This window comes from Orcinus orca, chromosome 15, assembly GCF_937001465.1.
Source record: "Orcinus orca chromosome 15, mOrcOrc1.1, whole genome shotgun sequence".
Taxonomy (NCBI): Eukaryota; Metazoa; Chordata; class Mammalia; order Artiodactyla; family Delphinidae; genus Orcinus; species Orcinus orca.
This window is the reverse complement of record NC_064573.1, coordinates 19,628,760-19,653,021: the sequence shown is the minus strand read 5'-3', so window position 1 is coordinate 19,653,021 and position 24,262 is coordinate 19,628,760. Positions and strand designations below refer to the sequence as shown.

At 35.2% G+C, this 24,262-nt stretch overlaps 1 protein-coding gene across 5 annotated transcripts; it reads left to right on the top strand.

Moving 5' to 3' along the window:
• Positions 1-29: 29 nt before the first annotated feature.
• C15H18orf54 (chromosome 15 C18orf54 homolog) lies at positions 30-23,213 on the top strand. Of its 5 annotated transcripts, XM_033421447.2 has the most exons (10): positions 31-252; positions 828-924; positions 2,139-2,316; positions 2,606-2,934; positions 3,643-4,425; positions 4,982-5,132; positions 8,380-8,482; positions 14,711-14,842; positions 16,163-16,233; positions 19,660-23,213. In XM_033421447.2, the coding sequence occupies exons 4-10, from the start codon at positions 2,652-2,654 to the stop codon at positions 19,730-19,732; spliced, it is 1,596 nt and encodes a 531-aa protein (XP_033277338.2). In that variant the 5' UTR covers positions 31-252; positions 828-924; positions 2,139-2,316; positions 2,606-2,651; the 3' UTR covers positions 19,733-23,213. The 5 variants fall into 5 exon arrangements, 2 of the variants coding, with proteins under 2 accessions (XP_033277338.2, XP_004266159.2); XR_004481432.2 differs by lacking the exons at positions 2,139-2,316; positions 16,163-16,233; positions 19,660-23,213 and adding exons at positions 10,894-10,928; positions 14,020-14,098 and having other exon boundaries at positions 30-252; XM_004266111.3 differs by lacking the exon at positions 2,139-2,316 and having other exon boundaries at positions 32-252.
• Positions 23,214-24,262: the final 1,049 nt, after the last annotated feature.

The window sequence follows — 24,262 nt, the reverse complement described above, 5'->3', positions numbered from 1 at the left end:
GCCCTGCTAGCCCCAGCCCCCGAGCGCCACGCATGCGCACCGCAAGCCAGCGCCATGTTGGGTCAGTTTGAAAGGGAGCGCGGGATCTGCGCTCGGCTTTGACGGCGGAGGAGCCTGCGAGCTAGCGGAACCTGAGGCCGGGCGGCGTCCGGGTCTGGGTGCTTTGTCACGTTTCCCGTCGGGTGGCAGGACAGGGCTTTGGGTGGAGAATTGAGGACGTGTGCGCTTTTCTCTCTTTGCAGGCCTTCGTCGGTGAGTTTGGCCGGAAAAGGGCGTGTGTTTTCGAAAGGCGTCCCATCCTTTGACAGCCCGAGGGGAGGGGTGGGCTGTCTCCCGAAGGAGGGGCCGGGATGAGAGTCCCGGTGGAAAGCGGGCAACTTTAGGGGGAGGGTCGCGGAACGGGAAGGAGAGGACCTGACCTGGACCTCGAGGCGCTGTCGGCGATTGAAGCGGGCGGGGAGGCAGGGTCTTGTGCTTTAGGGGCCGTCACCTCGGCAAAACTGGCCGCTCGCTTTTGTTGTCTGATGAATGGTTTGTGAGAAGCCTATGTCTGGGACTGCGGTGGGGGGTGGGTGGGTGCTGGAATCCCCGAGGGAGGTGTTTCCTAGTTAAGGGCGGAAGCTTTGAAGCCGAAGATGCTCCGCTGCAGGGGCGCCAGCGATCTTCGCTTTCCAGGGTCATTAATTCTTGTCTTTTTGCTGCAGAACAAGCACATGTTCATTTTCATAACATAAATCAGAGCTGTTATTTCTAAGGGTTGTTCTTCATTTCCTGTGAGCTATTCTCATTGGTAATTTAACGCTCTACGTTCTGTTTTTGAATGAAAGGTAGTAGAGATCTCTGGCCACTCGTGCTAACGTTCTATTCGTCGGAATGATGGATTTCCTTTTGGGGATACACCCGGAAGTGTTAACGGAAGAAATGGTAAGATGCAGGGAATTTGCTTCCAGATAATTCTGTGGCAGAAGTGAGGAGAAGTGGGTGGATAGAGTTTCGTCGTGTTGGTAGTTGAAGCAGGATGATGGGTGCATAGGAGTTGATTAAACTTTTCTTTCTTCTTTGGTGTACTTTTGGAAACTTTGCACAATAAAAATTCAGTTGTGGATTTTCTTTTTGCCTTTTGTGAATTAAAATAAATGTTATTACCCACTTACTGAGAACTGTAATCCAACAGCTTTCCTTTTTAGGGTTTTGTTTTCGTTTTCAAGGTTTTGTAAAATAAATTGTAAAATCGGTAACCTGTCCTGTGTTGGAATAAGGGAGGAAACGTTTGGTCAAGTTTGTGATCCAAGCAATATTTACTTGAGAAAAGTTAAAATCATTAGTGAGAGGGGTGAAGAAAGGGCAGAGCTGACTTGGCCTAGCCATTCTTTAGAGGTATACCAATAGCATCACAGCATTCAGGGAAAGCAGAGGCTAAATAACCATTATCTTATGTTCTGCTGCTGCTTTGCACTGACTAGTGTCAGCTCTGACCTTTTACTCTTTTCTTCGTAAACGGAAAACTTTCTCAGTATTTTAAAGTCAAATTTGACAGTTATTAAGATTACATTAAAAGTTGTTAAAACTTTAACATTCCAAAAATTATACCCAAAAATTAAACATTAATTTTATAACATCATAGCATGTGTTAAGTCCTAGACATTAAGCTTTCATTTTTACTTCAGAAAATCCATTGATTTAATTCTAAAAGAATGTCATATTATTTACTGAAGTAGTACCTGTTCACTCTGTTATTTCTTAGGTTTTCAAATATAGATCCTATTGTTGCTATATTAAGGTAGATTGGAATTCTCTCAATTTTAATAATGGAAAAACAGATGAATACATTAAAGCAATTTCCAAACTATTGTCTCCTTTGAAAGAGAGGTGGGCTGAATCCATTTTACATAAGAATTGAAAATAGTGAGGATAGTATCAAAAATGAATGTCAGAAAATGATTATTGACAGTGTTATTTTAGGAAAAGAACATTTTGCTAGCTCATTATATGGTAAGACTTGCAGTTTATTTCTTTATAAATGAATATTGTAAATTGTTTTGTTTTCTCAAGTCTTGGGGGAAGGGGTTGGCTGAAGTTACAAATTGGCATTTAAAATGTTGAAGGTGGGTATTCTCCATTGTTCCTTCTTGTTTCAGCTACGTCATTTGATGCCTTTTAAAAATTTATCAAGCACCTACTATGTGCAGCGCGTGGTGGTAGGCTTAAGAATTGAAAAATATTTTGTATAGGGGAATGTTAGGTATTGTGATGTCATAGCCTATATCAGCATAAGAAAAGACTGTACATCGTAGTTTTTAGGACTTTAAAAAAAAAGTGAGTATTCTTCCCTTGGTACTTTCTATACATAGTCTTAGATGATTTTTGTATACATAATTTCAGGCACATAATAGGTGATCAATAAATGTTTTCTAAATTGATGATGAAGGAATTCACAGTAATTAAAACAGATAATCTATAATGTGCATTACCTAAAAATAATTTATAGATAATGGATTTTATTTTTTAAAGAAAGTTATAAAACGTTTACAGATTTAGTAATTTCTCTCTGTACAGCTATTATTCCTTTTAATTGGAACTTTAACCTTTTGTTTTTGTATTACAGTTGTTTCTAAGAGGAATGAGTGGAAATAACCCATTTTGAGGAAGCCATGGCAAAATTAAATACAAAGCGCAGAGTTTGTTCTCGGGAATCTTCAGTATCTTCTCTGTTAGCAAGCTGCAACCTGAGTGATAGTAATTCCTCTAACTCTCATGGCTCTTTTCAGTATAAGGATAGACTGTACAGTTCTGCATCTCAGGCTCTACAGGCCTATATTGATGATTTTGATCTAAGCTGTATGTATCTTGGTGCAAGCACTGGAAAGATTAACATCGATAAATGTTCTGCTAATATGCCAGAATTCTCCAACTATGTTTATAAACCAAAGAATGGTATGCTTTATTCTTTGTTTTCTTTTTGCCTACCGATTTAAAGCATTTTGAGAGATGTATTGTAGCCTTGGAAAACTAAATGCTTCTTTTGGGGTAAAAATGACTTGTAATATTGAGATCTGGTTATATTTCTTAAATGATTCTGTAATTTTCTGGTTCTCAGGGGTTTTCAGGTAAGATCCCCTTTTGACCTTAGAGGAGAAGCTCATGAAATGTAACTAATAATAGTAGATGGCTGATCCTAAACCCTTAAGCCGTTCTATTATAGCATAACAGAAATAGCATTGACTTGGTGGTTCTAGCTTCCATTAACTAGCTTAATGACTTTAAACAAATCTCAGCCTTTCAGAGTTTATACTTGATCAGTTCCAATTGATGGGCTAGGGCTATATTAGTCTTCCTGATCTGTATTCTGTAGGACAGTAATATTCACAAGATGTTAAGGGTTTTTCCTTGGTAAGGTTTCCATGAATACAAGTTTGGAAAATGCATCTGTTGATAATCCAGTTAACACTTTACTGAGCACTTACAGAATGGCCCCTAGTGTGGAAAAAGGTTACATTCTACTCTCAGAAGTGGAGAATATATTCCGGAAGGGAAAATGGCAAACATGATTTTTAATTCTTAATTTTCATTTACTGTTGAATATTATAGAGTATTTTTATATGTGATACAGGAAGGTAAACAGAACTATGCTTTGTTTTTCAGCTTTTGAAAATCTTGATGACAAAAAAGATTTGTCCTTATCCTGTAGAGGACAGACTATTAATGACATGGACTCCATTAGCCTAACAACTGATGATCTATTAAAACTTCCAGCAGATGGATCATTTTCTTTCACTTATGTTGGAGCAGGTCATGGAATTAGCAAGAAAAGCAAAAAACATACTGGAAGACTGAGTTCATCCAACAGTGAAAAGAATCAAAATTTTCAAGAACCAGCCACTCTCCTGGGCAAGGATAACTTAGTTACCCCGGTTGTATACACAAATGTAAAAGGAAAGCAGTGTGGTAGGCTGAAAAACCCAAAAATTGTGAATAAGGTTAATAAATGTGTTTCTGTACCATCTTTATCTTTTAACAAGAAATCATCTTTTAGGGATAGTTCAGAACACAAACTTGAAAAGAATTACCCAAGATGGCTCACTAGCCAGAAGTCTGACCTTAATGTTTCAGGGATAACGAGTATACCGGATTTCAAATACCCAGTCTGGCTCTACAATCAAGACTTGCTGCCCGATACAAATAGTCAAAGGATTTATCAAATATTTAAAGAAGATCACTGTTCCCCTAGGCATAGTTACCAGGCACAAAGAACTTCTCAGCTAATGAATAAATTAGATTGTTTTGAATATTCTTTTGAACCGTCAAACAGTTCACATTCCTTGAGTGATGATAAAGGATTAGTTAATGAATATGAATGTGATTCTGAACATAGCCAATGTCAGTGTGACAATCCACTTCTCCCAGGATCCAAAAAGCCATTCAGTGGTAATTGTTTTGTTTTGTTGTTGTTTTTAAGAACCAAAGAAAGTGCTATAAATTTGACCTCACATCTAGGAGTTTTTGTGTCATATTCTTGATGTAACCATCAAGTGATATATCTATTTTGAACTCTTAATGGTCTTCATTTACGTAGCATTTTGTGACTGGAAAATGTCTTTTCTGTTTTTCTTTGTGTCACAACAGATGTCACTTTTTTTTTTTTTTTTTGCGGTACGCGGGTCTCTCACTGTTGTGGCCTCTCCCGTTGCGGAGCACAGGCTCCGGACGCGCAGGCTCAGCGGCCATGGCTCACGGGCCCAGCCGCTCCGCGGCATGTGGGATCTTCCCAGACCGGGGCACGAACCCATGTCCCCTGCATCGGCAGGCGGACTCTCAACCACTGCGCCACCAGGGAAGCCCCAGGTGTCACATTTTAACATAGCTTGCTATTACAGATATGTGTGTATTCCAAATTATCTGAATTCTTGTTGCCTTTGTGAGGTTTTGCTGTGCTTTGCATTTATTTCTTTTCTTAAAGAATTAATGTGATCTTTTAAATTAGGTGACAGAATTGAATTGCTTATCCTGAAGGCCAAGAGAAATCTAGAGCATTGTACTGAAGAATTACCGAAGTCTTTGAAGAAGGATGACAGTCCTTGTTCATTAGATAAACTTGAAGCAGAAAGATCATGGGAAAATATTCCTGTTACTTTGTAAGTAAGTTACAATAGAAAAACTATTCAGTTTTCCAAATGAAGAATGTCATGTGAACATCTGATTTATCTTTTAAATAACAATGATAATTAACAGTGGTAATAACATGGTAATTCTGTAGAGCATAGCTTTCAGTGTTGCTTGCTTTAAATTGCATTTTTCATTTGTTACCACAAGATGGCGTAATATTTCATAATCTTAGGTACATTATATAATTTTTGTCTTTGTTACATGGTCCTTTTGTTGCACTGTAAAATATTAATATATATTAAATATGAGGAATTAGAACCAAAAGCAACTATTTTGCAAATGGAGAAGGCTTGAAATTCTCGTTACTTTTTTTACTTTAAGTTTTTTCTTCCTCTATATTCTCTCCATGTATTAGTTATTCATTTCTTTTCATTTACAGTTTACTTTCTTAGTCATTATTTTCTGTAAATAATGGTGCATTTTCTTGTATGGTAAATGTTTGCAGTTTCTAAGATTGTTTTCATTTGTGGACTTAACCTTTCTATGCCATAGTTTCTCAGAATAATTTAAAAAGTGTTTGCCTAGATACCCGTGAATGTGAGTATAGAGGAGGAATCGAGAGCTTAGGTAGGAAAGTTTCTTTTAGTGATATTATTACACGTATATTCATCAGAAATGCATTCTTGGTAATCCTGTGTCCTGCCTTAGGCTCTGCTAATTTATTATCTTCAGTTGTCTAAGCCTTCATTCTGTTACAGACAGTCTGTTAATTCCTGAATCCTTTTTTTGATTCCTTCTCAGTTGAACATCTTATTCTTTTGTAAGTGGACACTGACTAATTCTAGTTTGGAATCTTGGCTCTGTCACTTCCTTGCTGAGACTCTGTACAAATCACTTCTACTTTGGGGTTGTGAGGATTCAGTTGATTAGAAAATAAATATACAGCACTATTTACAATAGCCAGGACATGGAAGCAACCTAAGTGTCCTTCAACAGATGAATGAATAAAGAAGATGTGGCACATATGAACAATGGAATATTACTCAGCCATAATAAAAAGTAAAACTGAGTTATTTGTAGTGAGGTGGATGGACCTAGAGTCTGTCATACAGAGTGAAGTAAGTCAGAAAGAGAAAAACAAATACCGTATGCTAACACATATATATGGAATCTAGAAAAAAATATATGGTTCTGATGAACCTAGGGGCAGGACAGGAATGAAGATGTGGAGAATGGACTTGAGGATAAGGGGAGGGGGAAGGGTAAGCTGGGACGAAGTGAGAGAGTAGCATTGACATATATACACTACCAAATGTAAAATACATAGCTAGTGGGAAGCAGCTGCATAGCACAGGGAGATCAGCTTGGTGCTTTGTGACCACCTAGAGGGGTGGGATAGGAAGGGTGGAAGGGAGACGCAAGAGGGAGGGGATATGGGGATATATGTATACATATAGCTGACTCACTTTGTTATACAGCAGAAACTAACACACCATTGTAAAGCAATTATACTCCAATAAAGATGTTAAAAAAATAAGTAAATATAAGGTACTTAGGACAGTTTCTGATTTATGATGCTCTCTTAAAAATTTTAATAGTGGCGATGATCATCCAGAGTATTTTTTGTTTGTTTAGCTTCATTTCGCACTTGTTGGTTCATTAATATCTTTTAAAAAAAAAAAACTCGGGTTAGTAATTAGCTCACTTAATTCTTAAACTTATCTTTCATCTTTACTAATTTCTTATCTTCGTATCAGTTGGTTGTATTTGTATCTGTATTTGTAAAGTCCTATAGCTGCAATACTTTGCTTTCAAGTGGAACCAAAATGGGTGAGCAAATCATATCAGAGATGCTTAAATTAAGAGTAAAATTTTTGAATGCATCAAATGTATTTTGTAATTAGATACTATGACTTCTAACTTGTATAATTATTATTAATGGTTTGCCCTAGTACCTTATGGTACAGTAGTTGATTTTTGGAAGATTAAATTCATATTATGATGGATATGTTTTACATTAAATTAATGATAGTGTGAGAAGAAGGAATAGACCTTACTTCACTGTGATAATGACAAATTATTATCAATCTGTCATCAGAAACAAAATTGACTGGGAAATACTCCAAGTAGTGTACTGAGAGATAGAATAACTACAACCAGACAATTTTTTTTTTGGTTTAACTTTTTATAATGGAAAATTTCAAACAAATACAAAAGTATAAGAATAGTATAATGATTCCCTATATATCCAGCACCCATCTTCTATAATGAGGTAAATGCTTTTTTGTTGATAGTTGGTGGATGTACAAACTCTTTGGTAAAGAATGGGAGAAAAGACTACTTGGAAGCGAGAAAAAGTTCCTAGTAAATTACAAATCAAATGAGTCAATAATGAAGTGCTGCTAATTATTGAGAAAAAAGCATTATTACATTTAAATGTTTTAAGAAGATTCTTAGATATCTGAGTATTTGAGTTAGAGATACATCTTATATTGATATATAAATGAAAAAGATAAAATGAGTTTCTTTATTCTCTGTAACTAATAGAATTTGGTTTGGGGAAAATTTTTACTCTTGCTGGGGATCCCCTTTCCTTCTGCTTGGACATCAAGATAGAAACTATTATTTATTGAGCTCTATTCAATGTACCAGGTATATTGAGTTAATTTATGCAATACTTCTGTGACGTAAGTGGGGCTACAAATGTAGAAACTGAAGATAAAGTTTTGTGAAGTCATATAAGTGAGTGGGACTGGTATTTGAACTCAGGAATTTTAATTTCAAAATTGATCCTTCTCCCACTTTTATCTGTCCTTTATATTAATATGTGCCATTTCTGGGGGAGAAGTCTGTCCTATTGCTTTGACGTAGAAGAGCATGTAACTGCCATCCCAGTAGAAACTGTTAATAAATTTCTGGCAGTTTTGTGTATTAATATTGAGTAACTAACAATGTTTAATTGGAAAAATGCACTGCTTATTTCAAGCAAATGAGCTTTTGGAGGATACTTATATTTGAAGGCTTATTTGTTTAGTTGAAGACTAATGTCTTCAGTTTCTATATAGTTTTTCCTTAAAGCTTTAAAGGAGAAGCAAGGAGATAGGGCAGGATGAAGGAAGAAGTTTAGGGAGAAGGTGAAGGAATCACTAAGCAGCATCAATATGAATCCTAATGGTTATTTAGTGGTGACCACTTTAAATGATAACCATCAGTTATATACTGTCTAATTTTTGTAAATTGGGAACTTATTTGCTGTCTCGTATCCTTAAATCCTAGCAAATCTCCTGTTCCGGTTAACTCTGATGATAGTGTTCAACAAACTTCAAGGGCAAAGTATGCTGACGGGTTCCTTGAAGACTTTTTAAATAATGATAATCAGGTGGGTGATGTTAAATCTTTTTAACTTATTAAAAGAATATTTATGACTAATATATATAGATATTAATTTCTAAGTTATTTAGATAGTATAAAACAAAACATGACTAAAATCCCTTCTTCCGCAACACACTTCCATAAAACCATCACTCCTAGAATTATTGATAATTTTATTTTAGTATTCTAAAGTAGAGTGACCTGGGATTGAACTCTACAGGGAGCCTAAATTGTTATTACAATGGTTTTTTTTTTTTTCTTGTGAAAAACATAAAAAACAGAATCTTATAGAGTAAATTATATTTTCCCATAGGGCGGTTGCTTATTGAGAGTTATGTTTCTAAGATGCAATTATCACCCCTATGATTTAAAATGGGAAATTTATTATCCAGTTTTATAAAATCAGCATATGTGTATCTTGCAAGTAACCCTAAAATGAAGTGTAAATGTGTATATATACACATAAGGAATGATATATAATATGATTTAGAAGTATAAGCCATGGCTGTTAAATATTGAAATACACTTTTGATATTTTAACATCTGGAAGATTTGAGAGATTGAACACTCAAAACAAAAATTAGCTAAAAATTTTAATACAATATGTACCTTTTCCTTCAGTGAAATTTACTAGAGAAAGTAGAGGCTGTCAGAATATGTCTGACCTTAGAGCTCTTTTTTTTTTTTTTTTTTTAATATTTATTTTGTCCGTACCTGGTCTTAGTTGTGGGATGCAGGGTTGCAGACTTCTTAGTTGTGGCATGCATGTGGGATCTAGCTGCCCGACCAGGGATTGAACCCGGACCCCCTACATTGGGAGTGCAGAGTCTTACCCACTGGACCACCAGGGAAGTCCCTGACCTTAGAGCTCTGTATAAGATACTATAGCAGATGCTGATTAAGTGAAGCTTAATTATCAAATATTTATTTGCCAAATATTTGGATACCAAGCACTTTTCTAGGAACTGTATTCCTAATAGTAAATAAGAGAGAAGAAACCTTGCATCTTGGAGTTTTTATTCCAAATTGGAGAGATAAGCTATATCAAAATGTAATATATAAGGGGATACTACAAAATGTTATAAAGAAAAATTACTTGGGATAGAGAAATTTTAACTAGAGTAGGTAGGAATCACCTCTTTAGAGAGGTGATATTTGTGCCAAAACCTAAAATGAGTGAATAAGCCTTGTGTGTACCCATAGGGAAGTAACTTTACATGTAGAGGGAATAGTAAGTGCAGAAACCCCAACGCAGAGAAGTGTTTGGCATGTTCAAGGAATATCAGAGTCCAGTCAGTGTAGCTCAATCAGAAAGAACAAGGATGAATGGTTAAGAGATAAGATGGAGAGGTAACCAGGAGTCAGAAGATCATGTAGCTATGTAAGTAATGGAATGAAGATTTTATGTTTTATTTCAGCGAGATGAGAAGTCACTGGAGTACTTTGGAGGAATGAAATTATCAGATCTACATTTTAAAATATAAACAGGCAGCTGTATGGAACATAGACCTTGAAAGGAGCTAGAGAAGGACAGGGAACCCAGTTAGGAGGCTTTTGCAGTCTTCCAGGATAGGGATTGTAAAGGCTTGGGCTAGGTGGGTACATTGGAGATGGTCAGAAATAGTTAGACTTGGGATGTGTTTTGAAGGTGACCTCGTAGGATGGAGATAGAGAGGATTCAAAGGATGAGTCCAAGATGTTTGAGCCAAGCAACTAAAGGATTGGGTGGTGCAATTTACTTGGGTAAGGAGAGCTGGTAGAGGCACAAATTTGCATAAGTTTTTCAGAGTTTGAGATGGATGACTGTTAAATACTAACCAACTAATCCCTTTTCTTATGCCTTTACACACACAGCCTCACTACCACGGCGTTTTTTTATTTTTAAATAATTTTAGATGTACAGAAAGTTGCAAAAATAATACAGGTCGTTCCTGTCACCCTTCTCCCAGCTTCCCTAATGTTAACATCTTATATCATAATGATCACATAGGCCCAATACTGTTACCTGAACTACAGACCTTATTCTGATTTCACCAGTTTTTCTACCAATGTCTTGTTGCAGGATCCAGCATTGCATTTAGTTGTCATGTCGTCTTAATTTACTTCAGTCTGACAGTTCCTCAGTCTTTCCTTGTCTGTCATGACCTTGACACTTTTTCAGAGTTACTGGTCATTGGTTTTTTTTTAGATAGTTCCTGAATTGGGTTTATCTGAAGTTTTCTTATGATTAGAATGAGGTTATGAATTTTTGGCAAGAATGCAACAGAAATCATGCTGTGCCCTTCTCAGTGCATCATATCAGAGGGTTCATGATACATTGATATCATTGGTAATATTGATATGTTCCTTAGTTCAGGCTGCTGTAATAAATATGCCTTAGACCAGTTGGCTTAAACAACAAACATTTATTTTTCGCAGTTCTGGAGACTGAGAAGTCCAGATGAAGGTGTCTGGTGAGATCCTGCTTCCTAGTTTGCAGATGGTCATCTTCTCCTTGTATCTTCAAGAGCAGAGAGGGTGAAAGCTCTCTGTTTCTCTTCTTATAAGGGCACTAATCCCACTCATGAGAGTTCCACCTTTATGACCTAGTTACCTCACAGAAGCCCCTCCTCCAAATACTGTCACATTGAGATTAGGCTTCAACATTTGAATTGTAGGGGGACACAAACATTCAGTCCAGAGCAATATGTTAATAAAATAATATGTAATATATAAAATTATAATATATTAATACTTGTGATGTTAGTCTTGAACACGTGGTGCCTACTGGTTTTCTCTTTAGTAAAATCATGGTTTCCCCTTGTAATTAATAAATATCGTAGGGGAGATACTGTGAGACTATGCAAGTAGTCTCAAACTTTCATCTACTAATTTAGTATCCATTGGTGGATATTGACTTTTTGTCTGCATTATTAATTGAAATTCTTGTGTAATGAAGAGCTATTCCTTCTCCCCCATTTATTTATTAAACTATTTATATTAGGACTCATAGATATTTATTTTATTCTAGGTTTAACACGATACAATATTATTACTTATTTTGTTGCTTAAATTGTTTTAGTTTAGGCCATAAAGAGTTGCTTCAGGTTGGCTCCACGTGTCCTTTTGACATGTCCCTATGCTTTTTTGAGCACTTCTCTGAGGAGCCATGGTTCTTTTTATTGGAAAATGGTATTTAGAAACTAAGATCTAGGCACTAGGTGTGCTTATTGCTGCTGGGTTTTTATTCTAGACTTTCTCAGCAGGCAGACTTAGGAAACGTAAGTTTACTAAGCCACGCATACACACATACTTATTTGTATATCTGTTTACATATATATATTTTATATGTAGGTATAAAATCATGAGTTCGTACTGATACTACTTATTCTAGTCCAATACCACAGGCTTTGTTTTAGCCCCTTTGTTCCTTATTTGTAACTGCTTTCTCATCTGGTGAGAATCTTTACTCTTATTATCTATAATAGGTTTACTTATTTTTTCAGTCTTAGCATATGCATAGTTTCAGAATTGCTAACCCATACTGCTGTAAGAAACACATTTACTAATTAGATTATATTATTTGTGTATGGTTCTTTTTGTCTTTTGCCTTGCAATATCCAGTCAAAATATTCTTTTCCAAGGTTACCGTGGTTAATTATTTTCTGCCCAACTCCTTTCAGTGTGGTCATGTTGTTCATTTGTAATGCTGTTAGGTGGCTCATTTTTTTTATTGTGTAAATTGGGTTATTCCCACATTTTATGTGGTTTAAATAATTGGTTTTTGAATACATGAAACATTACTATAGTTCCGAGAGTCAGAGCTATACTATACAAAAAGACATACTCAGAGACATTCACTACAAGGATTTAATGAGAAGTCTCAGAACAAATTCTATCAAACATGCCAACGTTTATTAAACATTCATTTGTGAGTGGCACAGAACAGTTCATATAATCTGTTTTGTAGTTTTCTTTTTTGGTACTCTGACCAGAATTTTGCCTGAAAAGTTCACTCAAGGCAGACATAGCAAATTGCAGAGGCAAGCTTTTGTAACTTTTATGGTTGGCATTAGGCAACCTGAATTTCTTCTAAACCAGTGGCTGGATGCAGATCATTTAGAGATAATGCCTCAGGTGCTGTCTCCAAGGTTGTAGGAGTATAAGTGGAACTGGATCCTTATGCCCTGTTTCTTTTTCTTTCTTTTTAAATTTTGGTAAAGTATATATAATATTTACTATTTTGACTTTTTTTTTTTTTTTTTTTTTTTTTTTGCGGTACATGGGCCTCTCACTGTTGTGGCCTCTCCTGTTGCTGAACACAGGCTCTGGACGCGCAGGCTCAGCGGCCATGGCTCACGGGCCCAGCCGCTCCACGGCATGTGGGATCTTCCCAGACCGGGGCACGAACCCGTGTCTCCTGCATCAGCAGGCGGACTCTCAACCACTGCGCCACCAGGGAAGCCCTGACCGTTTTTAAGTGTCTAGTTCTGTGCAATATGTACCGTACCTTCACATTGCTGTGCAACCATCACCACTGTCTATCTCTAGAACTTTTTCAGCTTTACCAACTGAAACTCTACCCACTAAACACTAACTCCCCATCCTCCTTTACCCCCAGCCTCTGCTAGCACCATTCTACTTTCTGTCTCTATGAATTTGATTATTCTAGGAACCGTATATGTTTTAGTCTGCTGAGGCTGCCATAACAAAATACCATAGGCTGGGTGGCTTAAACAACAGATATTTGGTTCTCACAGTTTTGGAGGTGGGGGAATCTAAGATCAAGGTGCTGACTGATTCTGTTACTGGTGAAGACTCTCTCCCTGGCTTGCATACAAGCCACCTTCCCACTTTGTCCTCACATGGCCTTTCCTTGAGCTCTTAAGTGTCTCTTTATGAGGATATTAATCCTATGGTTTCAGGGTCCCACCCTTATAACCTCACTTAACCTTGATTACCTCCTTATAACCTTATCTCTAAATACAGCCACATTCAAGGTTAGGGCTTCACCATGAATTCTGGGGTGGGGGACACAATTCAATCCATAGCATCTTATAAGAAGACTCATACTGTATCGTTCCTTTTGTTACTGGCTTATTTCACTTAACATAACGTCTTCAAGGTTCATCCATGTTGTATCATCTGTCAAAATTTCCTTCCTTTCTTAGATTGAATAATACACCATTGTGTGTATGTATCATGTTTTGTTGATCCATTTATCTGTTGATGGACACTTAGGTTGCTTCCGCCTTTTGACTATTGTGAATAATGCTGCTATGAACATAGGTGTACAAATATCTGCTTGAATCTCTGCTTTCATTTCTTTTGGGTATATACTCAGAAGGGGAGTGGCAGGATCATTGTGGTAATTCTGTATTTAGTTTTTTGAGGAATTACCATACTGTTTTCTACAGGGGCTGCACCATTTTATTACGTTCCCACACCTTGTTTCTTATACCCTGTTCATATAACTGTGGAGAGTGCCTTTAAAATCTTTTTGGCCACTGTGCTTAACTTCGTATATATGTTATACTGTCCATGTTGAAATATTTTAAATTATAGACATCTTAAGAGGCCTATTTTCCACTTTGTGGATGATTATCAGGACACAGCAACTCATTTGAAAGATGTAAAAATAAAGGTAAGACTTTAAAAAAGAAGTTTAAAAATATCCTGTACAGGTTCTCTTAACTGACTACCTTATGTGGCTAAGTGCTGTTGCCTTCTTTGGATGCAGATAAGATCAGTGGTAATCGAGGTGTGAGTGTTTTTAAGGTAGCAAGGAATGTGTGGTCCATAAAGAGGTGAAAAACCAGCATTCCCTGTGTGAAAACGTATTTGGAAGTGTGCAGAGAATATGATATTTGAAATTCTAGTCCTTGTTCAGCTGATAACCAGCGTCATTTACACACTTGAAAAGAGCATATTGACTTACCTGCTCTCTGAGGACCTTTCAGTTCGAAAAATCTATAATTTTAAATGTACTAAGTGAACGCATTGCAAATGTAAACATGTACCATTCATTTTAAAAGAACAAGGACTGGGAAGGATGTGCCAAGCTGTTAATAGTGATTGTCTTTAAGTGACTGGGTAAGGAGAGGTTTATGAGTTACAGTTTTGATTTGTTGGAACACTTTATTGACATGTATTGTTTGGATTTTGCATTAATTTATATTGTGGGGAAATAATACAAAATAGAACTTTTCCCCTTCTGAATTTGGATGGTTCATCATTCATCTGTTTTAACTTCTAGAGCTGTACCCTTTCTGGAGGGAAACACCATGGTCCTGTTGAAGCCCTGAAACAAATGTTATTTAATCTTCAAGCAGTGCAAGAAAGTTTTAATCAGAATAAAACCACAGAGCCAAAAGGTGAAATTAAACAAGTAAGCACAAACTTAATTTATGAATTGAAATCTATGAATGTGAATTGAGATCTGTGAAGGATAAGATTTCCTCCTAGATCTTTCTTAGCCTCACCTCTAATTTTATGTTAATAAGCATGGTATATAACACATGTCGTAGAGTTGTACTGTTGTTATTCTTTTTTTTAGAAAGTAACTTACTCAAATTTAATACTGTAAGCTTTTTGCAGTTGTGTACCCCTGAATGGATTGTTCTATTAAGTTTATGGTTATAAATACAACATCGTATTTAGATATGATGTTATTAAAACTGTAGATGAAAGGATTGTAAGAGTTGTTTTTTAATGCCCTACAAAATTATTCTGTGTAGTCCAACTTCCTGTGTTTATATTTGAGGTGGCCTAGAGAACCTTTCAACATTAGACTTCTCCCCATAACCTTTGTCATCTGAAGTTTAATTTTGTTACCATGTGTTTATTGACTCTTAATACGGTTATGTAAAGTTTTATTTTAAAGTAATTGTGTTTTTGTGTATTTCCTAGAAATTTGGAAATCTGTTTCTGCTTTGGGCTGATATTTCATAGGGGTCGAATTTTCCTCACAGTAGTATAGTGTTTACAAACCTAGCTTATGTTCTTCCAAGCCTGATTGTGAATTCTAATTCTGCCACTTACTAGCAAGTGCAGTATTTGTACAGATCACTTAACCTCCTTAATTTCAGTTTCCTCTTCTGTAAAATGAGATTGTTGAGAAGACAAATTGAAACAAACTATAGAAAGTACTTATTATAGTCCTTGGCACCTGGTAAAAACTTAATACCTGGAAAATACTTAATACATTTTAATATTGTTTATTTTGTTATTCAGTAGAGCTTTACAAAATTCAGTTTTCATTACAAGTGAGTGTACTAGATTTTAGGAACTATCACATGCTACTCACTTAAGTTGTATTTCTTAATTTTTCTCCTTACATTCTAATGATCATGACACTAACATACAGTGCAATCCATCCTTCTTTTCCTTCCCCTTTTAAACATTCTTGAGATAAAGCCTTGTTCAGTAAAGTCATAATTTCAAGCCAAGATTTGATATTTAATGAACAAACATTTTGAAGCATACTTTAGGACAGTTGCAAGATGAAAAAGTTGTAGTATTTTTAGAATAAAAAATATATATATATATATTTAATGCTTTACTGAAAATTATTTGCTTAGAATTATTTCCTTGGGAATGCGGACAATATTTTTAATGTTCTTATTAATCACACATATTAGATAGCATATAAGTTTATAATTATATAATATTTTCACTGTTTTATTATATTTGGTGTTTTTAATAATAGGTTTCAGAAGATGATTTCTCTAAATTACAGTTGAAGGAAAATATGGCTCCTGTAAATAGGTCACTTCAAAAGTAAGTGTTCTCTGTTAATTTCTGAGTATGTTATGGATACAAACATCTCTGATTGAAATCAGAAGGTTATAGAATGGAATTAAAGTAGCTGGAAGAGGAGGTGTGCTAGGTATATTTAAGATTCTTGGAGCATAATTTTTAATCCTGAGATTTTCTCTTAAATTTGCGCTATTTTCTATAGAAAGTGTTCTTAGGACCTAATGAGATAACTGTAGACACTAAAAATATAATAGATGTGAATGGCCTAGGGAAAATATCTTTTCATTTCTGAGTAATACCAACAATTTGAGATAGTATTGGTGTGGTTATTCTGGAAGAACAACTTGTACGTGAAATGTGTTGTCATATATTCCCTCTAGAAGAGATAAATAATTCTAAGTAAGTATATCATTATTTGACATATCGCCACAGAAATTTAAGTGGATATAATGTCCTGGATATAAAGATAGGTCTAAATGCCCTAAGGTGTTAATCTACTTATTTTCTTAGTTACATATCTTAAAAAGTTGGGAAGAATTTCCTATAGTCATGATATTGGTAGAAGAGACGGGTATTTATTTTATAGATTTGATTGTGTGAATATGAAGTGCCCTTACACATATGAATGTGTAAGATTTTGTAATTCTCAATACTAAAGGCCATGCTGTGAAAACCAAACTTAACGATAGCTGGGAAGTTGTCTCATTTCTCAGATCTCTTTTCTTGCTCAATTTTCTGGTCTTCGTTCTACACTAGGGATAGACAGAATTAGCTCTCAGACTTGCAAAACTTGACCCTAAAGCAAACATTTTTCTTTATTCTAATGTGCTCATATTTTACTTAGATCTAGGAAAGAGTGGGCAGTTTGTTCTGAAAAGCCTTTCATTCAGTTCTTGCTGGATTCTAGGCTGAATATAGGCCAGTAAACATAGTATTTAAGAGAACAGCCAGTATAGTAGTACTAGTAGAAAAACAAATGTAAGATGTCAATGGGTAAAGTATAGCTAAATTGCCATCACATAATCAGTGTTACTGAGTTTCTGTGGGTTGATTAGTATTTACTTGAATGATCATCAATAGATACATAGTCACAATAAGAAATGAGTTTTTTAATTTCAGTTTTTAAGGTGAATGACTATTCAATGTTGTAATACAACCCTTAGGTTGATGTTTTCCCCATTAGCCTGCTTTTTCACTTTTTGAGAGAAGAAAATCAAGAATAATTTCCTTCTACAATTTTATCCTTTCCTTCTCCCTACACTTAACCTTGAAATACCAATCACTTTTGATAGACTCTTCTCTAAACAGATCGCTTTATTCTCAAAACGGGAGATAGAGGTTAGATGAAAGGAACTGCCAAATGATTGCGTAGCTGAGGTAGGGAGACTGAAGATTTCACACTTCTACTTAGCTTTTTTATTCCTTCCCATTATTACCCACTCCCCTTTCTACCTGACATTTTGTTTTAAAGACATAAAATATACTACATGGGATTAGAAAGGAAACCAGTTATCGTGAATTAACTATGAAAATATTAAAATACATTTCTAATTAGTAAAATATGCTTCTCTTTATTGCATTTAAAATAAGACAATATATTTAAAATACAGGTAAGTTAAAATTCATTTTGTAAAAACATGTATTAGTGTGAAGGCCTTTTGCATAACTTGAATAAAAGCATTAAACCATGGTGTGCTCTTTTACTTACCTTTCACATATTGATCAGCAAACAATTACAGAAAGGGAATATTGGAAGGCATTGATGTCTGGGTTACCAGTGAGACTTCACTATTTGGAGGATGAAAACTAGACTTAAAGTTGTCTAATAGTTGGCCAGTTATGTCATATGAACTTTTGGACTGTAGACAGAAAGACTTAGAGGACGTATGTTTTAGCAGTGGGTTTAATAACTGTTGTAATTTTGTAACTATTATATAACTATTATAATTTTGAAGTAGTGATGAGTATAAAACATACTTGCAATGACTATAATGTGATATGAAAATACCTCTGATTTCTATGGCGTATGAGGTCACAGATTTTGGCTGTTGCTTACATTCATAATGGAAGGAAATACTAATTTAGAGATAGCATTTTGTGAAAATAAAGATGATTTTTTTCCCCATCCAATTTCATAGACCCTCTAAATCTAAAGGATCTGTTGACCCTCCGATTTGTAAACAGTAACATCAGATTCTAGCCACTTGTCATCTTCCTTCTCTTGAGTCACAGCCTGAAAAGAAAAAAGGAAGATAAGCCCCAAGTATATTTACAGATTATCTTCTTCCTCATAAATATGTCTGTAGGAAGAAAATAATTCTTTAAGTAGAGAGATATTAGGATGTAGAAATAATAAAGTCTAATTTTACCTCTGATTGCTTAGTAACTCTGGGTGAGTTATTGTCATTTAGTTAATGAAGGTGACAATCTCAGAAATTAACAGAAGCTGCCAAAAGGATGGCAGAATTCAGATTCTTAATACATTTGAGTAGAAGTGTCTAAGAAATAGAGTACAGGGAAATAGACGTAATGCAGTAATTAACACTACTAATTTCCTCCCTCTCCTTATCTTTGGTAAAGTGGAAGATATATTTTATTTAATATACATCAATTGAACCTGTGTTGGAGACTGTAGAATAAGGTGTTGTAGTCACCACCTTTCAGTAACTTCTCACTAATTTCTCACCTTAGAGATTACTGGTATATTATTTCTGTTTTTCTTGGTCTCTTATTTATCAGAGATCTGAAATATGGTTGATTAACTGATATTTTTGAGTGATCCTCAAGGATCTGAAGGGTAAGGGAGAAGGAAAGCTGGAAGAATACTTTTAGAGGAAGACTGGAAAGTTAAGGGCTCCTATCTTCTTGGTTTGTCTGAGGGATGATTGAGAAAAACCAGGTTGTTGGTATAATACTGCATTATTCAATGTAATTGTCATTTGTTTTCCCCCATGCTCAATAAAAATGAGTTTTCCTCAATTGTAACTGATTCTTTAGTGCTATTTAAATTTAGCTCTCTTGATTGTACATGTTAAAAATGAATTATGTCCTTTATTTCTTAAATGATGTACACAGTATATCAGAAGGTATCATTTCATTCTGCAAAGTACATGAAAAAGATGCTTTAAGTGTGACACAAGTGATACCTATTATTGTTTCTTATTAGGCTACTTGGCACACTTTCAAAAAAAAACCCTTAAATGTGAAACATATAATTTTTTTAAGTAAGTGTTTATAGAATTTTAGATGAATTATTTTAACCCTCAGTTATTCAGATTGCAAGGTTTTACAAAGAAAAATTTTCAGTTTTGATACTAAAACTATTCCATAAACTTATCTCTCATACTAATTTTGAAGTTAAGAAACAATATAATCACCATTTCTTTTTGCATTACCTATTCAGTCCTTAATATTGGTTTATAATATGTTTTATACTTTTTAATGAAGGGCTTTGCACCATTTATCTCGCCTGAGAGACCTGGTTGATGATTCCAGTGGGAAACAGTCACCGAAAATATGAAGAGGAAAATAAAAGTCTAACCAATAGTCACCACAGAACAAAAATGTATTTTTTTTCCTATTGCTTAAACTGACAAAGTAATTAGAAGCCATATATTATTCTGTGATTGGTTCAAGTATTATATATTTTTTAAAAACCAGACTTGAAAATGTCCATAGATTTTTGTGGTCTATCCTCATTTTGTGCCAAAATACCAGGAGGTGAACTAGAAGGACCCACACTGTATGGCTAGTCTGACTTTGGTCTTCAGGCTGTCAAATGTCTAATATTCAAAGATGGATGATTTCCGTTCTTGAAGCTTACATGGACTTAACCTTCTTCAGCATCCTCATCATTTTATCATCTGATTCTGGATCATTAAGAAGCTTTTCCTGGTTTCTATCCAAAATCTCTTAAATAGACTCTTTTATAAAGTTAGTATCCACTTAAGGAGCTTGAGGAATGTCAAAATTGTTATGGTGTATCTTATCCATATGGAAGTATGTTACTTTCAAGTTTCATAAAGCAAACATTTAAGAATATGTTGTATTTGCAAATAACATTAATTGGTGCAGTGCTAAAAGGATGTTTTATATTGTGAATTCCAGGAAAACCTCATTTAATTAATGCTTTGATTCTATATGTAAGATAATCTTGACAGTACTTGACAGTTTATAAAATATTTGGGGGGGGATATTTGAGATTTTAATATTTTGATATTATTTCCCAGATTTAAGTTTTGAGGTTAGCTCAAACTAGTAAAAACTATATCAGTGGCCAGTTGCTTTATGGAATTTGATAACTAAACTTAAATGAATATGGAAAATTAGAAAGTAACTGTATTTTAAAGCTATTTTGCAAGTGCTGAACTTTCTTTAAGGTTTTCACTAGCTAGGACTGAACAGAGCTCTATAATTTTGCAACTTCTACCAAATGAGCGTCTAATAAGCAGGAAGCATCTTTACCAACAAAATGAAGGAATAATTCATAAGACATGGCAAAGCATATTAAAAAAGCCTGATGAAATTAAAGAATAGGTATGTATACAAATAGTACAAATTAACACTACCCAAATTGGAGCGTTTTTGCTAATAAGTAGCTTCACTGTCAAATAGGAATTTCTAAGTACATTGGGTCAAAGAATTTTTCCCCCCAATTTAAAGCACTAAGGCCTTTGTTATAGAACTTACATGTCAGAGACTGTGGAGTGAATCCTGTCTTTCTTTTCCTTGCCTAGTGAGTCAGTCACTGTACTATTCTTTTTGCCCAGTTTGAGAGTCACTTGCTAATAAGTTTGTTGTGTTTACTCTGTGGAGGTGTTTTTGCCGCAGACATTCTATTTCTGATTATGGTCTTCTGCTTCACAGCAGGTAGTTTGCATACAATCAAACAAGACATTACTTTGATGATTGAAATGTGGTTGGCTGTTAAAAGTGCAGATAGATTTTAAGTGGATGAACATAGATCTGAGCGGAGCATGTTCCAGTGAAATCCAGTATCCAACGAATTCTAAAGGCAGAGCAGACAAAGATATCAGATAATTACATATTATCTGTTGATCAGATATAATATGTTTAGTATACCTAGAAAGCATCTCCAAAGGGATTATTATGCTGTGTTGACTCTGAGTAGCACTGATTTGGTTAGTTCTTCCATTTGCAAGAACATATATCCAGTACTAAATAAGATAAGCCTGTTCTAAAATTTTGTTATAACTAGTATTTTAAGAAACTTGATTATACTTACCCCAGAGTATTTTTCCTTTTGTATTAAATATGGAAGTTTAAGTTTTTTAGCAAAAAAGAGAACTTTAAATGATTAATTCTAACCTTTCAAAAAATATATAGGAGATTCAAACAAGAAAAAAATGTAAATGATAAATGTTCAATAAATTCTTTAAGGAATTGATTTAATTAATTGTTAAATATTTCAGTATTTTTTATTTTGAGATTTCCAGAGGAAAAAAAGGAGACAACAGTATTGAGACTGCTGAGTTGGGAATTTAAAGCAGATGAGAACAATTAGTTTTAAAAATAGGATTGTGAATATAAAGTTTTATCAACCTTTTTCTCTCTTTTAGGTATATTGAAAAATATTAAATAGAAAAAGTGATAAAATTTTAATAAGACATTTCAGATTTTTAATTGAGCATGAAAAAATTTAACCTAATTCCAAAAATTATTTGAGATCAAGCGATAAAAGTGTGATGCATATGTGAAGACTTGAAACTCAACTGTATTTTCTTTGTTATCAGTAAGAACTCTCAGTTTTTTCTGGGACAATTCATTTCAGCTTCATAGAGATTTCTGACCAAACTGAGGAACTCTGTCTTCTTGGGTTTGTTTGGGTTATATGTCTCTCTCGTTATGTTATTTCTTGTTGAAATTTATAAATGTGGATTTGGGGGGTTATTATTTTGTATTTAATGTTTCGGATAATGTCTTGTTAAATCACATGCAGTTATACCAAAATGTTGCCTGAAGATAAAGCATGACAAGATTTCTTTTTTTCCCTCTATGTTTTGAATATGTGGAATCACTCATTACTTTGAATTTGTTTCCTTTTTTCCTGTCCCACCTTTCACTATGTCTCAAAACCTCTTTGTTAGAAGTGCTCTCAAGAAGTAAACTTGACAATAGGCAAGTAGCATGAAAGGGAACAAAATTCATCTGTGGCTAAGATCATTTTCCTTTTTTGAACAAAAGTATTAGTTTTTTACCCTCCCAGTTTATTCTACATTGTCCTTACGGTAGACCAGACATGTCTGTGTAACAACTTTTTTTTTATAACGTAGCAACTTCGTTACATTAACGGAGACTAGTCCATTTGCCTCCTAATATTTATTTCACCCATGACCATTCTTCCCCTCATTTTCAGTTCATACATCCAAAGACATCCTGACTAGTGTTTACAAGATACTGTTGTACACACCGCCACTGTAATCTTACTGATTTATTTCAGCAAGTTTGCTGCAGCTAAATTGCTTTACTCAGATTCTCCCAAACTTTCTGTGTATGTTCTCACCTTTATGCATATTATTTCTCATACTTGAAATACTCAGTTTTCTTTCATTCTGGTTATTTAAAGCTTACTCTGCCATTTCTTTAAAGCTCTGACAGAGTTTATACTTACTTTTCCAAACATTCTCACCTTCCAAACTCTGGTAGGTTGGCTCTCCATTTTCCTTCCCCATCGCTCATTTAGCTGTTATATTTCTTGTTTATGTTTTTGATATTCCTCTTGTAGCAAATTTGTATCCTTAGGGGAGAAAATGTCTCAAAAAGTATTAGATGATTGATTTTGTTTTGTCTCCTTGATAGTGTCTCTTACATAACGATGTATAACCAGAAACATGTAAATTTAAAGTGTTAATTGATAATTCTAAGCCTGATTTCCTATATAAGGTTGTAAGCTCAAGATAGGAGAAACCACGTCTTTTATTTATGTGATGTCCTGCAAATCCTTTTTAAAATGAGGTAAATTAAACCTATTATGGAAGAGATTTCTTTTTTGATATTGCAGTTTATCAAATAAGATTAACATTTTTGTATTTTGGATGACTTGGTTATAAGCTTTCTAACCTCTTGAGCCCTGAAAACTTTTAAGATTTTTGAGTTTTTATATATTCTGCATTTCATCAGGTACATGAACTATTTTACAGATCTAGGACTAAGTCTAGGGAAACTTTCAGTGGCTGGTTTTCATTGTGTTGCTTCTTTGAGCCTGGCTTGATGGGAAACTATCAGTCTGGGTCCAATCTAGAAACAGAAACCACACAGTGATTGTAAACAAGAGAAGCTTAATATAAAAAAAAGTTTTAAACTGGTCAGACTCCCAGGAGTTCAGCATTTGCAGCAGCTGAAGAAGTGGTGTTTCCCTGGACCTGGCTGCCTCCCTCTCTCCCGGGTTCCACAGGGGGAAAAAAAGTTTTAAATTGTGACAAAAGAGATATATAAGAGAGCTCTATATGGTACCCCAGAGATAAGGGAGAGTGCTCAAGGAAGGACAACCTTTTAAGAAGGGGGTAAGAGTTGGGGTCAGAGCTTGTAGCTGCAGTCACTTGATGGCACAGTTTACTGGTTTGTCCAGACCAGAGTCGGTTTTCAGTTACTAGGCAAGCAGGAAGCCATTCTCCAAGGTTCAGGGAAGCTGCAGGTGGTGTCTGGGTGTGGGCCTGGAGAGGGAGTGGGGATTCTTTCTGCATGCTGGACAATGCTGGCTGGACACCTGGAGCGTAAGGGGTTTGTATTGGGAAAGTTGGGAAGGTGATCACCAGCCTGGGCCAGGTCTGTGAGGTCGCCAAGGAGAACCATACATTCTGGGACTGTGACTGGGGCAGAGAACTACCTGGTGTCTTTATACCCACCTTGTTTACTGATGGTGGAGCTGCCAGAAAGCAGCAGGTGAGCCCCGTCAGGGTGAATTTGGAGCTGAGAGACTATAAATTGATGACTGGCATGGAAACTTGTCAGGTTCTAGAAAGGTTTTGGTGGGAGAAAACATCATAAGGGAAATTTAAAAAATGCTTCACCTGTCCAACTCTGACCTCCC

Coding starts and splice junctions, on each gene's coding strand:
- C15H18orf54 (XM_033421447.2), top strand. CDS start 2,652: ATGGCAAAATTAAATACAAAGCGCAGAGTTTGTTCTCGGGAATCTTCA. Junction 8,483..14,710: donor TTTTAAATAATGATAATCAG/GTGGGTGATGTT, acceptor TTTAACTTCTAG/AGCTGTACCCTTTCTGGAGG. Junction 14,843..16,162: donor CAAAAGGTGAAATTAAACAA/GTAAGCACAAAC, acceptor TTTTAATAATAG/GTTTCAGAAGATGATTTCTC.